Source organism: Capricornis sumatraensis, chromosome 21, assembly GCF_032405125.1.
Source record: "Capricornis sumatraensis isolate serow.1 chromosome 21, serow.2, whole genome shotgun sequence".
Lineage (NCBI taxonomy): Eukaryota > Metazoa > Chordata > Mammalia > Artiodactyla > Bovidae > Capricornis > Capricornis sumatraensis.
This window is the reverse complement of record NC_091089.1, coordinates 28,380,251-28,399,190: the sequence shown is the minus strand read 5'-3', so window position 1 is coordinate 28,399,190 and position 18,940 is coordinate 28,380,251. Positions and strand designations below refer to the sequence as shown.

The 18,940-nt window shown below is 42.5% G+C and overlaps 1 protein-coding gene across 1 annotated transcript in view; it reads left to right on the top strand.

The window, feature by feature from the left end:
* The first annotated feature begins 13,227 nt into the window (after positions 1–13,227).
* DSG2 (desmoglein 2) overlaps positions 13,228–18,940 on the top strand; it is a 51,190-nt gene continuing 45,477 nt past the window's right edge. Inside the window, exon 1 of the mRNA XM_068993757.1 lies at positions 13,228–13,275. Coding sequence (XP_068849858.1) covers positions 13,237–13,275 — 39 coding nt within the window. The 5' untranslated portion in view covers positions 13,228–13,236. The remainder of the gene's footprint in view (positions 13,276–18,940) is intronic.

Genomic DNA, 18,940 nt, shown 5'->3' with positions numbered 1-18,940 from the left:
ATATTCTTTCATAATCAAAAGAGGATTGCAAAGAACTTTCTTAATTATAAAGCAGTACAGAATCAGGTAATCCTGGATTTATGTAAATGGCATAATGATATGGTTTCTGCTCCTGCAAGGAGGCATTGTTACTAAACCAAAATTGGGTATTTAAACACAAAATGTTGAGATTAACTTAGTCATGCCTTTCATGTCCTGCTCACTAGTACTGACTGTTATGGTCCTAACTACTGGGAGAAACATACACACACACACACACACACACACACACACATATACACATGCACCACAGCACATGTATTTGCCACCAGTAACCATGTAGCTTGGTAGAGCTGAAGCGGTGTCTTTTCATTCTTAGACCCATGGACCAAATACTAATGCTCAGTGGTGCTGCAGACACAAAGTTTCTCCATACAAGGAATCTGCTCTCTAGATGCATAATTAAAAAGAAATAATCACCTAGATTTTCCACTTAAATTTCTTTCAGTAAGACACAATGAAGAGGCCTTGTTTGACCACACTTTTATCTTTTTTAAACTAATCTTAATTATACTTATCCAGGGTGGACACCCACAACTTTTGATTAGTAAAAACGTGTGTAATAGGAAATGAAGATATTAGTCAATGGGTACAAAGTTTCGGTTGTACCAGATGAATAAGTTCTACAGACTAATGTGTAGCATAAAGCTCATACTTAACAACTCTGTACTGTATCCTTTAAATTTTATTAAGAGGGTAAGTCTTACGTTAAGTGTTCTTGTCACATGCACAAAGTAACGGTAATAAAGAGTGTAGGAGGAAACTTTTGAAGGTGACACATGTTTATGGTATAGATTATGATAATGGTTTCATGGGTTTATACTTATCTCAAACTCATCAAGTGGTATATATTAATTATGTACAACTTTTTGTATGTAAAAAAATTTTAATATATAATAAACCCTTAGTCCAACATCTTTTGACCATATTTTTCCGTATCTTCCCTTTCCTCTCAGTTGTTATAAACTGCTATGGATTCTTCCTCAGAAGATATTTATGGCTGCTAGTGGCTGAAATCTAAGCTGATTTTCTAACTAGCCACTCTTTCTGTACACACTTTTGTGGGCCCTCTTTGTGTTGGTCTTTGAATATTCTTCCAAATTGCAAACTAACAACAAAGGCATATGCTGTTGGGATGACATAGGCCTTCTATTCTAGGGATCAAAGACTCTCCCAGGGCTTCCAGAACAAGCCAATGCACGCTATTACCACTTTGCCAACCTTGGTTAGGGAAGGATGTGTTCACTGAAAGAACAAGTCGGGAGATGTTGAATATTTTGGTAGGAAACTATGAGTTGTCAAGCAAAGAAAATCTGCTAGTGCTGAAAAATCAAAACTTATTAGGAAGTTATAAGTTAAAACTTATTATAAGCTTTGTTATAACTAACAAAAGATAAACTTAAAACGTTTTTGCTTTGTTTTCAATTGTGTGTTTAAGTTAATGGTTAAGAGTTCAGGTTTTGGAGATAAACTACTTGAGTTTAAATCCCAGCTTCATCACTTACTAGTTGTGTGTCTTTGGCAAGTTACTTCAACTTTTCACACATCTCTGGACTATTCTTATGGAGACAGTAACAGTCCCTACTTCATGAAGTTTCTGTCAAGAAGTAGTAAGAATGTACTTAGGTCCAGTGGCTAAGACTCCACATTCCCAATGCAGGGGGCCTGGGTTCGATCACTAGTCAGGGAAATAGATCCCCTGTACCACACACACACACACACACACACACACACACAACAGAATACCCTTAGGACATATTAATAGAAGTACTCATGAAGATCTGACATAAAAGAATTTTTTTTCAATCTTCAAAATAAACTCAGAAAGTTATGAGGGTGACATCCAAAGCCACTGAAACCATACAAACTCAAAACTTCTAGATTATCTGACCCAAAATCCTGTTTTACAGATGCTCAAACAGGCTGAAAAGTAATCTGTTGATCAAAGGTAGAGTTAGGAACTAACTAAGCCAATTCTCTTCTTGTGACTCCAAATTGTGAGTGCAATATTTCTTTTTCCCTAATCTTTCGCCTTAACCACAGAGCCTGTCCTGTCTACCCTACATGGCACTAGAAATTCCTCTGAATACACAAGCAAATAGAGATGAATTCATTCATATCAAATTGTGATCTTGTAGCCAAAGTGATGAGAATCACCAGATCACTGGAATTTTTCAGCTGGGCTTCCTTAAAAGGACAGAACAGAGGCCTTTTTTTCCTGTTAAGAGTTCTAACTATGTCATTTTCACCAAATAGAACAGGGCAGCCAGGTAGCTTTAGGTGGAAAAAAAAGCAGTTATACTTGAAAATCAGCATAAAAAGAATGCTGCTACTGACCCAACCTCCAGTAGGAGACATGTTAGAATAGTAATTACTGTATGAAGAAAATTATCTCACTTTACAATTTTACAGGATTTATGGTGCCAGTTGAAAAGGAATTTTATTTACAAAAGCCAGTTGACTCAACATAAAATAGAAGGAAGTTAAACTGTCTTTACCTTTGCATATTGTATTACCTTATTTCCAGAATATAATATGGGAGATAGTGAGGGACAGGGAAGCCTGGCATGCTGCAGTTCAAAGAGTCGGATACAACAATAAAGGTTTTCATAATTACTTCCTATTTCCTTTAAAATGTGATCATAACTAGTTAATCAAGTTTTTAATTGTTTGATAAATTAATTCACGGCAAAGTATAAATCACAGAAAATGCTTTGTTCTCCTCCTTGAAATATGTATCTTAAATACTTAAATATCTGCTGACTTAGAAAACAAAATAAAATTTCATTATCATAAGGTCATAGGTCAGGAGGTGGAGTGTTTCCTGCAGGGATATTTACCTGCAAAATCACATATGTGGGCCTCTACCTGTACATTAGGACCACCCAGGGCAAATCCAAGACTCAGGTTTCATATTCTGACCAACTGACCTAACACATCCTCTCTAGAAATAAAAGTAAGCAAAACGTTCCTTAGAAATCCCATCATCTTTTTAGTCCTGAAAATCTTAGAATAAAAATCTTCCTCTTTTTTTTATGTGTGTGTGTGTGGTTTTAGGTGGCTTATTCACACTTCTAAAGGGAAAATCGCAGGTATAAAGAACAGTCAATCAAACTCTATGGACTTGAGATTCTAATTACTGAAATTTCAAGGTCCAAACAATAGAAACTCACAATGGCACTTTATGAATCATAAAACAACTCTTGAGCTCTCTCACTATGTGAGCTCTCACACTATTTTACTTTGTTCAACTCTTAAGTTTTCTTGTAGTACTGTTCTGCCTGACTTGTCATAAATTTACTGATTACTTCAATGTTCTAATCCTAAAGTTAAGAAAGAAGAACAAGGATACACTCTCTTCTTTTGTACTCACAGAAGAATTAGTCACAAGAAGTCTTTATTGCCTGACTTACCTTTATTGTAGCTGATTCTGCATAAAATGGGCGTGACTCTCTCTCCAAAGGTATGACTCATTCAGATACTGTTTCAGTAGAAATTAAGAGAAGTTCACCTAAAATAATATGTTACCATAAATTAGCAGACAATTGTCTTATAAAACAAGAGGTCCAAGGGCATACAGTAATATTCATAATAAATATTACGTTTTAACAAAAAAATCTTTAACCACAAATGTTTTCAGACAAGCTGGTAAGGGTTACTGTGGTCATTTAAAATATCAGGAGCAGATTCTTTCCTATTGTATTTTTTGTAACTAAGTTTTGCTTACCTGGTTTGGTAATGTTTGAACACATTTCTATCTAATAAAATCTCTAAATGGGAGCTAGAGAAGGTGATAAAACTCAAACTAAGTGAAAGTGTTAGTCACTGAGTCACATCTAACTCCCTGCAACCCCATGGACCGTAGCCCACCAGGGTCCTCGGTCCATGGAATTCTCCAGGCAAGAATACTGGAGAGGATAGCCATTCCCTTCTCCAGGGGATCTGCTCAACCCAGGATTCGAACCTGGATCTCCTGCATTGCAGGCAGATTCTTTACTGTCTGAGCCACCAAGGAAGTCTGAAACTCAAACTAGGTCCACTGCAAAAACAAACCAAAAAAAAAAAAAAAAGTTACAGTTCAGGCAAAACAGCTTTAAGAACACTTTTCTAAAATGCTCAGGCACCAGGGACATGATAGCTGAATGACTGTTTCAACTTTCCAATTCCCTGGGCACATATAGATGTGAGTGAGTTAACTAAGTTGTTATTTATATTAAGAGACTTTTGATTATTTTTGTTATAAAGTTACTCCATAAAAACAATTTGCATTCATAATATCAAATCTGGGATTCAAGAATAACAATATCCAATGGCACCCCACTCCAGTACTCTTGCCTGGAAAATCACATGGATGGAGGAGCCTGGAGGGCTGCAGTCCATGGGGTCGCTGAGAGTCGGACACGACTGAGCAACTTCACTTTCACTTTTCACTTTCATGCATTGGAGAAGGAAATGGCAATCCACTCCAGTGTTCTTGCCTGGAGAATCCCAGGGACGGGGGAGCCTTGTGGGCTGCCGTCCATGGGGTCGCACAGAGTCGGACACAACTGAAGCGACTTAGCAGCAGCAGCAGCAACTTTTGCTCAGCAGAGCAGTGATTCTCAATATTTCTTCTGTGTAATTTGTGCAAATGACCTTCACAAGGTTATACCTTCCCTTGGACAAGTTCACCCTCGGGCACCGTTTGCCTCCCCCACTGGAATCAAGCCTCCTTTTCCACCCAAGGGGATGTCAAAAATGCAAGTAAATAACATCATTAAAAATAATAATAATAATAACATCATTACTAAATAACTTTAAATGTTCTCTAATCATTTTATAACAAGTAAATCAATCACAGATTTTGGAACTTGATACTTAACAAGTCACTGCATGGTACAATAATTTTTAAAAGCACCAACAAGGTTAGTTCGGAAAGTAAATCAAAATGAGTTAATTTCTTTGAATCCTTGCTTTCTCTTTAACATGGAAATTGTTGTTCATTTTTGAAATTCTGCTTCTCTTTGCTAAAGTATTTATAATCATCCATTGGACTGCTTTGAAAAGAACTTCAAAGCCAGTATTTTACATCCACCTTTTCCAAAGCCATTATATCACTTCTTTCTCACTTTTTCTTGATATGCAAGAATGTTACTTGTTCATGTTCAAATGACTGAGGTAACTGCTGAGAAACCAGTATTCTTTTCTGTCTTCTGAGGGGTTTTTTTTTGGTGGGTCTTCCTCCGGAGGCTCATTAGTCACATTTGGGTCAACATGTCTGACACTCTCAGTAAACACTCCTGTACTGCCCATAAGCCCTACAGTTCGCATCTCACAGGCGATGGGCACCACTTCAGTGCTACTATTAGCAACCAAACTCTCCACCCTTATTCCCCAGCCACTTCCCTTATCTTTCCAAGAATTCTTATAAACAAACCCTAAGGTGAAATCAAAGCTAGAGATTTATTCTGAGATGTTTTTCAGAAAACGTAGGTGGGGAGATAAAACCAACATTCCCAAGTGCCAAGCTCTGGGAATGAATGCTACCTTTGTTCATCTCCAGAGGGAAAAGGGATTTTCCATGTGGTTTATGGTTTTGCACTTTGTCCCTCCTGTAAGGAAGGGAGTCTCGAAGAAGGGGAAGAACACAGAAACACTCTCCACTGGCCTCTGAACTCCTCCAACTTGACATGGTTCAAGAAGCCCTAGCAGGCTTGTCTGGGATAAATTTGTGTGGTGGGGGGAGGTTGTCCACGGTATTGGAGACCTTCCAGTACACCCCCACCCCAGTTTGGTGAGATTTACATCCTTCCAGGAATATTAGTCTCTTCTCTTTTTAATTTACATGTACACACTCTCTCTTACACACACACCCTTTCCTCCAAAATAACCTTGAAAATATATTTGCTATTCTTTTGTTCACACATTCAACTAGTATAAACTGCTGCTGCTGCTGCTAAGTCGCTTCAGTCGTGTCCGACTCTGTGTGACCCCATAGACAGCAGCCCACCAGGCTCCGCCGTCCCTGGGATTCTCCAGGCAAGAACACTGAAGTGGGTTGCCATTTCCTTCTCCACTGCATGAAAGTGAAAAGTGAAAGTGAAGTCACTCATGTCCAACTCTTCACGACCCCATGAACTGTAGCCTATCAGGCTCCTCCGTCCATGGGATTTTCCAAGCAAGAGTTCTGGAGTGGGGTGCCAAACTGAAGACTTATAATTGATCAAGCACTGTTTAGGTGATCTGCGTTTTGTGTTAGTCACTCAGTCACGTCTGACCTTCGACCTCATGGACTATAGCCCACCAGGCTCCTAGGTCTATGGAATTCTCCAGGCAAGAATACTGGAGTGGGTGGCCATTCCCTTCTCCAGGGCATCTTCCCCACCCAGGAATCAAAATCAGGTCTCTTGCATTGCAGGCAGATTCTTTACCATCTGAGCCACCAGAATCCATCAGTTCAGTTCAGTTCAGTTCAGTTCAGTCGCTCAGTCGTGTCCGACTCTTTGCAACACCATGGACTGCAGCATGCCAGGCCTCCCTGTCCATCACCAACTCCCGGAGTCTACTCCGGGACTCCTGTCCACTGAGTCAGTGGTGCCATCCAACCATCTCATCTATTTGCCTGTGCTGGGTGTTAGTTGCAGCATGTCGGCTCTGTTTCCAGACCAGGGATCGAACCCAGGCCTCCTGCATTGGGAGTAATGAGTCTCAGCCACTAGACCACCAGGGAAGTCCCCATCAGAATCCATGGCAGTTCACAAGTAAAGACCTCAGCCTTCAGGAAGTTTACATGCTAATGAATGGTGACAGATAATAAATAAGCAAATGCACCGCCTTTTAAGTTGCAATGTGCCAAGAAGGAAAATGAAGTAAGAAAGGTGAGTGGGGAGATTTGGGGGTGGGAGTTATTATAATTTTTATACGGGTAGCCGAAGATGTCACTGAGAAACTAATATCTGAGGAAACTGAAGAGCGAGGGAGTAACCCTTGTATGTGGCTGGAACAGAACCTTCTCGAGAAAAGGAACAGAGAGGACAAGGGCTCTCAGGTGGGGCTTGCCTGGTATATTTGTGGTGTCAGGCTATGATGTAAATGATTGATAAGGATTGGCACGCCACCCTCCCAGGAATATGCACGTCAAGGGAGCCTTCAGCTAAGGGATTTCAGATCTTAGTGGGAGGGTGAGGCATTCTAATGGGCCATCAAGACCTTGCCGAGGTTTTCTAGGCAATCCCTGTTTTGAACACACCTCAATTTAGGACTATTATAGTCTCATCACCTTGTAAAACTAGTGCATGATGTATTTCGAAAAAAATCTCTTATGATGTCGGTTCAGCACTCTGCTTAGACCCCAAAACAGACAACTTTGTTTTCTCTGCTGAGTCAAGTCTTCATTTTGCCCCTGTTGTGTCTCCCTCTGATTCTCTGGTCCACAAACACTGCTGACAATTTCCTGAAGTCATCTGGTTAGGGACTTTGCATGCAAGGAGTCAGTCCTCATCTACTGACTCAGGAGGAGCCTGCGGGGAACAGCTCAGCTCCAGTCCGTGAATCACCACATGCGGCTCTCTATCTCTCGGGCAGGGTGTTGGCTTCCGTGGCTGTGCTCCCAGGGCTGACTGTTGCTGCAGCACAGAGCGGTGACTGTTCACTAAGGACGTGCTGGTTTCTCTACAGTAGACCATGGGGCTTGCAGTCTGCTGGGCTTTGATTATTACTCTGCAAGTCCCAGCTCAGAAAGGCAGCAAAGCTTTTTCCCACCCTGTTATTAAGAGATCGTCCCCCACCTGCAAGTCACCCAGTTCTCCCCTCTCACTGCCTAAGGTTCTTGGTCCAGCTAAGCCATGAAAATTTCAACACCCAGACACCTAATGTCTGTGATGTCACTCCTACTTTGGCTTCTGTGGAAAAGGACCATACTTCTTTTCTAGGATTAAGGGGGTGGACAATCCCTTGCCATTTCTCCACCCGCAGCTAACACACTCTTCTTAACCTGTCCCTGAACTCCTTCAGCTTTGCTCTGTCCACACCCCTCCTGCCACACTCAACCCTGGAGACACCACATCCCGACACACCTCTGTCAGGCCACTCTGAAACTCTGACTCACACCCACCATTTGCCATTTCTCTCCTGCTCCTGGACTGTAGCATCCTTGGAGGAAACACACAAACATCCACCAACACACCTGTACATATGTTTGCATGCCTGTATGCATGTGCGTAACTCCCCCACACACAATCCCAGACCATTTTCTGGCCAGATCCACTATTAATACATCCGGAGTGGATATATTCAAATACCTTCCCCTACAATACTCTTTTTTTACTTGTAATTAGTCCCTTCTATGTGGGCTTGGTTCAACAACTCTTTATTGATCATCTTATATGTGCTGGATAAGGAAGTCTGGGCCGACTATGAATATGATATAGCCTCTGCTCTTAAAGAAGTAACCATCTTGGGAAAGAAGAGGCATCACAGCTGCAGACGTGAATGAATTAACCATACATCACAGTGATGCTGCAATGCATTCTGTGAATCATCTTGAACAGAGCCACAGAGAATGAAAGTACAATAATTGCAGAGAATACAAGAAGAACTGAGAATGATTCTCGGGTTCCTGGCTTGAGTGGTCAAGGTGACCAAGCACAGGAGGAAGTAGCAAGCTTGAGCTGGAGAGGTGTATTTCTTTTTTATCAGTATGCTGTTTATCAGTATTCTGTTAGCACTTCCCTGGTGGCTCTGCTGGTAAAGAATCCACTTGCAATGGGGGAGACGTGGGTTCGATCCCTGGGTTGGGAAGATCCCCTGGAGAAGGGCGTGGCAACCCACTCTGATATTCTTGCCTGGAGAATTCCATGGACTGTATAGTCCATGGGGTCACAAAGAGTTAGACATGAATGAGTGACTTTCACAAAGTTATGATGATAGTTTGAGATCCTTATGAGAGATCCAAATGGTAATGTCCCATGTTTGAAGCTCAGGAGAGAAAGCTGTGAAGGATTTGCACAACGCAAGTGGCTACAGAGTCATGCTGGGTACCAAGTGAGAAAAGATGGAAAGGAGAGAACTCAAGAGGCATAAGCATTTAGCAGGTAGGCAAAGAATAAGAAATGTATTGAGAAACAACAGCCAAAGATAAAGAAAATTAGGTAACTTTTTCTGCCTCCTAAATCGTCCTGTAATTGTATTCTCATTTCAAACTACTTGCAAGACTTTTCTCATTGGATACTGCTCTTATATCTCAAATTCAATTTTGTCAATATGATTAAAAAAAATTTTTTTTTCAGATAAATCTGAAACTCTTGACTCTTCATGAATCCCCAACTCTTCACCAGCAGCATTTATGCTTTGAGTGACTCTATCCTGACTGGTGTCATGCCTCCTTCACAATTATTCATCCTTTAAGAGTCAGCTCACCATACCACTCCACCCCAACCTCACCGTCCAAAGCGTGAGTTCACTACTCTCTTCCCTCTGTTTGCTTCATACCGTGCAGAGTTCTACCATTGCATCGATAAGTTTATGTTAGTTATAGCTATACTATTTCATAGGCATCTATTTTTGTTTCTTGGATTGCTTATCTGTATTGCCAATAAAATGCAAATTAAATGCTTGGCGAACAAACTCAGTTTGAATAAATGAAGAAACAAATGAATATAACCAAACCAGAAAACAATTTCCTCCTTTTTTCACCCTTCTTACTTTATTGACCTCGATGTATGTCATAAATTTTCCCTTTATCCAAGTAACCTTTTTTTTTCAACTGAAGTATAGTTGATGTGTTATATAAGTTACAGGTATACTCTACAGTGATTCATAATTTTTAAAAGTTATGCTCCATTTATAGCTATTATAAAATACTGGCTATATTCCCTGTTACACATACCCTTTATTAATCAATGTCGTATGAGTAAGCCTCCCAGCCATGATAACCATTTCTCATGTTGGAACAGCCACACATTTCTGTTCTTTGCTTCTAAGGCATGTCGTAGGAGAGCAGCAGATTCAGCATGTACCTCTTAGAGTTATTTCTTACACATACCCTCATTGGGATTTTCAATGGAATTAAATGGTCAGTGATCTATCAAACCATTAGCCATTTATACCATGATGATTTATAAAGTGATTTTTAAATGCTGGAGTGGGTGGGGAGTAAGGAAGAAGTGATGGTAGAAAGGGGACACATTAATTTTTGTTGATCTTTATGAAAGCTTTTTTTTAACATTTTTGTTTTAGATAATACTAAGATGATTCTAATAAGCTAATAATCACTTTTGTGTACATGTGAAACAAAATATGCTGGGAAAAACAACACAGATATTTTGAATATATATAAATGTTAAAGCCAATTATTTGCACAAAGTACATTTTTTAACTGATGTATTGCAAGTATGTCTTAAGAAAATTAAGTCTTAAGAAAAGTGCATTTACCATAATGTCCAACTAATTTAGAGGGAGAAAAACCTATAAGTAATCTTTCATATCTTGTTAATTCATTTTAAAGCAATCAGCATGTCATTGGTAATGGCATTTGATGTTGTACAAAGAGATTTATGAAACAGATTGACTCTCATGCCAGCAGAAAGAAGTCAGGAGTGAGAGAGTGAGCTGTGTATGATCTAATTTCCAAGTGCCTTCAGCTCACTGAGTCATAGGTTTCAGTCATAGGTTTTTAAAGAGGAGCTAATTCAAGAATGTCATCCAATGGCACTGGATTGTACATCTTCTCTCAAAGCCTTGCAATACATGTCTTACAGAGAAACAGCATCCTTAAATTGCCTTTGACAGCCTCCAGGGGAGAGTAAATAATCCAACAGAAATACAGTTTGCATTAGCTTTTCTCATTCTGGAAGCTTCAATTATCTTCATTACTAAACAGAGATCAAATTCTAGATAAAGAGGCATAAATACTTGCCTATAGGACTCAGTTGCAAGAGCACTCATTTTGGGTAGGACTTAAACTTCTTGGCCTTTTGGCTAAGATGAAGTGGTGGCTCAGACGGAAAGCGTCTGTCTACAATATGGGAGACCTGGGTTTGATCCCTGGGTCGGGAAATTCCCTGGAGAAGGAAACGGCAACCCACTCCAGTACTCTTGCCTGGAAAATCCCATGGACAGAGGAGCCTGGTGTCCATGGGATCGCAAAGAGTTGGACACGACTGAGCGACTTCACTTTTTTTTTTCCTTTTTTATGTATGTATAGTTTCCAGGGATGATGTGAGAGTGTTTTGGTCAAGTCTGCCTTGTTTAATTAGGAATCCTCCTGGCAGTGATGGGGAATGAGAATTATCTCCAAGGTGTACTACCATCCACACGTAATTCAAGAAAAAGGTGTGGAAACTAGAAGACATTCTTCCCTCCTGACTCAGCTACCTGACCAGTATTTACTGAAAGTCTATCATGGTACTCAGCACTGTTCCAGGCACTGCAAACAGCGAAAAACTAAGCAGACACTCCTCCTAGACATTCAGTCCTCTATTTAGCTGCTGACCTTAAGTAACACTATGAGAAAAGTCACTGGCCAGTTAATCCCTGAACAAACAGAGTAAAAGGTGGTTCTGGTCCTTGGCAGTTGAGGAAGAAAGGGATTAAGGCCATTGCACTGGATCCTGAAAAGTGGCAAGATTAGAAATGGAGAAAGGGTAGGAGACACTGGGGAAGAGAGAGCGAGGTACATCTAATCACAAAAGGAACTCTGCTTTGTCGATCAACTTTGATGCCAAACATCTCTTTATAGTAGCAAATCAACCCTATTTGATTACAGGCTCTTCCAATAGGTCAGTGTCAATAATTAGACTTTCTTAGAAGTCTCCTTTCACTTTCATGCATTGGAGAAGGAAATGGCAACCGGCTCCAGTGTTCTTGCCTGGAGAATCCCAGGGACTGGGGAGCCTGATGGGCTGCCGTCTATGGGGTCGCACAGAGTCGGACACTACTGAAGCGACTTAGCAGCAGCAGCAGCAGCAGCAGCAGAAAGTCTCCTAATCTGGTGCTTATTCTAGAGATTCTGTTTTTCAAGAAGACTTCAACTTAATATTTACGCTTGCAAAAACAATCACACTATCACTGTTAGTTGATTCCGGTGCGCTAGGAGCTAGACACTATAGAATGCATCATAAAGATATTTCTGATTTAATCACAGCAGCCCTGTTTGCTGGTGGCTGAGTAGCCAAGCCGTGTCCAACTCTTGCGACCCCATGGGCTGTAGCCCGTCAGGATCCTCTGTCCATGGGATTTTCCAAGTAAGAACACTGGAGTGGGTTGCCATTTCCTTCTCTTCTCGACCCAGGGATCAAACCCGGCGCTCCTGCATTGCAGGCAGATTCTTTACCGACTAAGCTATGAGGGAAGCCCCCTCTGTGGGGTGTGTGGTATCTATTCCATTTGACAGATCGGGAAACTGAGGCACAGAAAGGTCGTCCAGGTCACACAGCTCAATAACTATGGGTTAGAGGATTCTGACTCCTAGTGACGCTATGTGATTTTGTAAATACAGCGAAGAGTGTGACTTTCCCTTAACCTTTCTAGACTTTTCTCCCAGTCGAGGTTAGTTAACAAGGGGACCAAAAAAAACAACAACAACAACAACCGTTCCTTGGGATCCTTTGTGATTCTTCTAATAACTGTTTTTCCCTGAGTCAGACAAGCAGCAAACCTGTGGGAAGGGGCCGTGGGAAGGAAGTGAGAAGCCTTCACAGAGACCACCACGGGAATCCGGCTCCAGAACCTTCGCTCCCGGAGAGCTGGCCCCGGACAGCAGGCCGCGCGGAGGACGCGGGGAGGACACGGGTCCGCGCGTCGCTCGTCCTTCTCCTCGGCGCCACCTGGGCCCCGCGCGCGGCCACCCAGCGCACCTCATCACGGCGGCACCGGGCGCAGGGAGCCGGCCGCCCTCGGCGGAGAGGGGCTCGGGGAGGGGAGGCGGCGGGGCGGGGCCGGTCGCTCGGAGTTCCCAGCCCGGGGCGTCACGGCTCCAGGTGCGCGTGCGGCGCGGGGCGGGCGTCCCCCGGGCGCCTCCCTCCTCCGCGCCGTTCCCACCTCGGCCCGAGCCGCTCGGTCCGGCTCAGGGCTCCATTTTCTAGCGGAGGCCACACCTGGAGCCGCCCCTCTGGGCAGGGCCGAGCGGCCGCCGCCGGGGAGGGGACCCTTGGGGCGGGGGCGCCGGGGAGGAGCCGGCGCGCGCGCGCGGGGACGCGGGGAGCTGGCGGCGGAGGCGCGATGGCGCGGGGCGCGGAGGGCGCGCTGCTGCTTTTCCTGGTAAGTGCGGGGAGCCTGCGGCACGGAGCCCCGGGCGGGCCGGGGCGGCGCCGGGCACAGGGCCCGCGCCTCGACCTGCCCGCTTCCGCCGGGGGAGGGCTGGCGCGCCCGGCGATCCCTCTTTGTGCCCCGAGGTGGGAGAGGGCCGGGCAGGCGGCCGCGAGCGGGGACCCTGCGGCTCCGCTGGGGCCGGGCGGCCGGTGGGAACCGGGCTGCCGTTCCGTTTCGCTTGCGGTCGCACACAGGCCCCAGCACGTTTCTGGATCTGCGATCTGCGGGTGCAGGGAGCCCTGAGGCGGGAACACCTTTCCTGGAGACCCGGGCTTTGTCCCGAGTCTCCTCCGACCGCAACATGGAGGCGGCGGCCGCGCCTACCTCCCCGGGCTCCCGCCGCTCGAGCGCGGCAGTGACCTGGGGAACACACCTGTATTCTGAGACTGCAGAAAGGGGCCCCAGAGAGTTTCTCTAATGTATTCTACAAAGTTTAGTTTTTTTCTTAAAGCCACGTTACGCTTCAAATCACCCACCTATAGCTAGAACTTAAAGTTCACAAAGTTGATGTTATGAAACATCGCCTAGTATTGAAGGTAATGAACATATGTAATCGTTTTAAGGCTTTTTTTTCACTTTAAAAGATTACAGAAAGTCGACGTGCAGCGCAACAGTCAAATGGGGTTTTCGGAGGTTATTAAACTGGCAAACAGTGTTCGCTCTCTAGATCTGCATTTCTTATGCTTTACTTCTATACTCGGATTGGTTTTTAAATACATTTTTCTGTTTGTTGAGGGAATTGAGCATAATTAAAGGGTTTGGCTTCTCTGGTGGCTTAAAAGGTAAAGAATCCGCCTGCAATTTAGGAGACCCTGGTCAGAAAGATCCCCTGGAGGACAGCATGGCAATCCACTCCAGCATTCTTGCCTAGAGAATCCCATGGATAGCAGAGCCTGGAGGACTGCAGTCCATGGGGTCGCAAAGAGTTGGACAGGACTGAGACGTACTTGACTCTGGAAGAGGCTTGCCAAATGGGTTTTGATAAAGTGACAGTTATCCTGCTAATATAGGTTTGCCTTCACCTTACAGAGACTTAAATGTGTGTTCAGAGAGATTAGGTACAAAATCATATTCTGTTTTCTTATATAATGGTAAAAATAAAAAAATACAAGTACATTCTCTGTAGTTAAAGTTCTAACTTCCAAAAGATTGCCTTCTCTCTATCCCAGAATTACAATGAAGGAAGGACATTTTCCCCTTGTGGGTTTTATATGTATGTATTCATGTAAAAGTCGGACACAACTTACAGACTGAACAACAGCACACATATTTATCACATAAGAAGAAACATGGCTAATACAATCTAGGAATTTCAGTGAATTCTCACTTGTGAGCTGTTTAGGACCTGCAGATCTTTGTCACACCGTTTAATTTTCCTGCTTTTTATTTCATTTTGCCCAAGTCATTGAGGTCATTGAGGTGATGTTCAATTCAAGTTTATTTTGTTAGTAAAACTTTTCAAAGATAATTTGCAGTTTCCTTTCTGGCCTTCAGAATAACAGAGCAACTAGTTCCCGCCTCATTGTATTTCCTAGCTAAAGGAAATTATCACGCTAGCATAGCACCTGGCTCAGTTTGAAGTTTAAATATTAAATCCTAGAAAAGAAATTGCCTTTATCCTCAAGTGGTATAACAAGCAGACCAATTAAAGTACATTTACAGAAAAATAGGTACATAACTTCGGCATATTTTTTACTCTAGCAATTCAGTATTTTTTGTTTACTGGACATGAACTGACCGCCTCTTTAAAAAGTGATTATAACTAATTGAATAAGCAAAACTCTTGGACAGTTCTTTGTATTTTCTGTAGTACTTTAAATGATACGAATTTGAGTGTGTTTATATTTGATCAAAGATCAGTGGGCAGTTCAGCATTTTGCCCCTGATGTGTTTGAAGTTAGAATTATAGATTTCAGGGAAGAATATTTGAGAAGCATCTATTCCAACAGAAGGAGTTCTCCAGGACACGGGTCTTTTATGGAAAGGAATATAAATTGTAGTGTCTGTGAGTCAGAGTTGAGTTGCAGATCACAGAATTCACTCTGGCTAGTTAAAGCAGGAAGGGCATTGTGTCCATTGCGTCCGTGTGACAAAGACTGAGGAAGCACTCCATTCTGAGCTATCAGTAATGGCTTCAGAGCCATCCAGCCAAGCCCATGCACTTAGGGAACTGCTGCCTCTCCCATGATCAGGAACCCACACTGCCACCCCACAATGTGAAAACAGACAAATCGGGGTGTTACTTCTGTTGCCAGCTCCAGAACCATGCCATGTTTGCTAGGATGTATAACACCGATATGTCCCAGGACCCTACATCTTGGCACTCAGGAATCTAATATGGATTTTACTAGCTGGACCCTAGAGCTAGAGAAAGATGACTGCAAAGACCCAGCTCCATCCACATCTGTGCTTGCCAGCAAGAAGAGCAGATACACGACTTCTGCTTCACTTCTTTCAAATCTCATGTAAATGCTGATTGTTCATGCTAGATCATACGCTGAACCTTAGCTTCTGAGTCTGTGATGTGTGGTCTCTAACTTTCTTCTGAAGTTCCGAGAGACAAACCAGAAGCAAGGTGCCGAGTGGCACTCACAGACCTAGCACACAAATAGAGCCCAACTCTGCTGTCAGATGGGAAACAGAAGCAATTTTGTAAATAAAGTCAGAGAACCTTTGCTTTCCATGAGTTCTTTACATGGGATCTACTGACTTCCAAATGGTCCATGGAGAGAATTCAGAAGGTCCTTAGACATGGCTGGGAATAAATTCCATGTCCAGTCTCGTTATCTAACTGAAATTTAGTATTCCTTTGAATTATGGATGTGGGAAAGACACTACAGTAGCATAGCCACAGCATAGCTTTAGGGCTTTCCTGGTGGCTCAGTGGTAAAGAATGTGCCTGCCAATGCAGGAAAGGCAGGTTTGAACCCTGGGCTGGGAAGATCCCCTGAAGAAGGAAATGGCAACCCACTCCACTATTCTTGCCTGGGAAATCCCATGGACAGAGGAGCCTGGTGACCTATAGTCCATGGGGTTGCAAGAGTCAGAAATAATTTAGCAACTAAACAACAGCAACAATTATATCAGGACTCACACTAGTGACCTCAACTTGGTTAAATCTGCAAAGACCTTGTTTCCAAATAAAGTCGTATTCTGATATACTGGGGTTAAGACTTCAATATATCTTCTTTTAAGAGACATAATTTAACTTGTAACAAGTAGGTGTGACTACTTATAAATTATCAGTAACACTGGAGTTGTGCTTCAGATTCTAATATGCAAGTGGATGACAGATTTTAGAAGAAATTAAAATCTATGTGAGAAGCTTATAAGAGTAAATTATCATATCCAGGGACTTTTAGAAATGTATGATTTCACATCTGTTTTTGGTCCTAAAAGTTAATGGGAAATGGCAACTGTTTAACAGAAATTTCTTTAGTTATAAAATTAGGGGAAATTACTTTGCAAAAAGGCATGATAATTGAGTTTAAATTCTCCCTGATCATTGGAAATATCTGATGAGATAAATTAAAATCCCCAAGGCTAAAGTCCAAAACTATATATTGCTAGAAAATTTCAGTTAGTTGTATCTGAGTCTTTGTGACCTCATGGACTGTAGCCTGCCAGGCTCCTCTGTTCATGGGATTTTTCAGGCAAGAATACTAGAGTGGGTTGCCATTTCCTCCTCCAGGGGACCTTCCTGACCCAGGGTTCAAACCCAGGTCTCCTGCATTGCAGGCAGGTTCTTTACTGTCTAAGCCATCGGGGAAGCCCTTAGATATTTTCCAGTTAATTTAATTATCAGACAGGTATAAGAGTGAGAATTACCAGTCTAAATTTTGCAAAATAGTTTATTGATCAGTAATGCATACAAACATTTATATGATAAAGAAATTACACATTGAATAAGGGTTTGTATTTTTAAAACTGCCAAATTGCAGTAAAAATCAGAGACTTTAATTAAAATTATAAATGTACTTTAGATCAATTTTAATATTTCTTAATAAACAGCAGCAACAACAAAAAATACAGCTGTTTCTATCTTTCAGTGTGCCAAAGATTTTAGCAGCTGATAACACTTTTCAAACATATAGCCCAAATATGACGGAAGATTATTTTCTTAGTTAAGTTTATCTTTAAGTTTCAGATGTATACCACATATTACATTGCACTGTTTTGTTGATTTCAAATTATTTTTTAAATTTTTTGAAATTTTTTATCATATGTAAAGCTTGGTGATTGGAGTTACAGAAGCTGGAACATCAAGATTTATACCATAGTCTAATGATAAGATGAACGATGCCCTCAAGAAAGTAAACTAGCTAAGAACTAACCACAGGTGACCACAGTTAGCAGCTCCCTGCTCAGTCTAGACAAAGTATCAGATGTTGGGAGACGAAGAAAACTCCAGAAGTGTTGTGCCCTCATGATGCTTACAGTCTGGTAAAAAAGTAAATGGGAAAACCCCAGGTGGTGATGCTAAAAACAGTAATGATAACAGAACACATGGTGCCATGGAGCCTCCAGAAGGGGCCCTGGCACTGAGTGTCCAGCAAAGACCTGAGGGTAATTATAAATCATTAAGATGATACAAAGAGAAAAAGGGGGAAGAAGCTTCCAGGTAGAGAGAAGAGCTTATGCAAAGGCCTGAAGACAAGGGTGCATGGTTTCTTGAACAGAGTCCATGTAGCTGGAACACAGCATGCAGGACAGAAGGACATGCAGAAAGATGAGCCTGCAGCCTTCTTGGTACCAAGGAAGCCTCAAAAGATCTATTGACAAGTGAGTGTTTTTAGGGAGGTGTTCAAATCATTAAGAAAATGGAGAGATGAATGTTGGTTGAGTTGGTCATGAAAGGGTGGAGAAAGAAGAGATTGTAGTCGACTCATTTAATAATGAGGCAAAAATAATTTTGCCTCATTATTAAAAAAAAAGAGAGAGATCTTTCAGAATTTGGGAAGCTGTGATCTAAGGCTGGCAGAAAAGCCCAAGCAGTACAGTGGAGGGAGTGTGCAGCGTGGCAGGAGGCTTGGTTTGGGAACAAGGGACTTCCAGGAGGCGCAGTGGCAAAGAATCTGCCTGCTGATGCAGCAAACACAGGAGACACAGGTTTGATACCCGGGTCAGGAAGATCCCCTGGAGAAGGAAATGGCAACCCACTCCAGTATTCTTGCCTGGGATATCCCACAGACAGAGGAGCCTGATGGGCACAGAATGCTGCTGGTATTTACTGCTCCAAAGGCAGGATGCTAAACTTCCAGCAATCCACAGAACCTTCAAGAAAAAAGTTAGCCACTCAAAAAGACTTTGCCTATCAGAAATGCCAATAGGTCCCCCAGTGAGAAATGGTGATAGATTGTGAGAGATTCTCAGTAGGGATTCATCTTACCTCTTTTTAAAATGCAAATATCCTCTAGGCTGATTAAATTAAAGCCTTGATACATTCATTTACTCATCAGGTATTGCTGAGCACCTACCTGCTCTGTGCCAAACACTTCCCTAGGTCTTGTCTCAAAATCACACCTTCATGGGAATGCCTTTCATCAGTCCAGCAGGTACTGCCTGGCTGATGGGAAAATGAGAAGGGAGATTTGGGTGGAGACGAGAAGTGAGA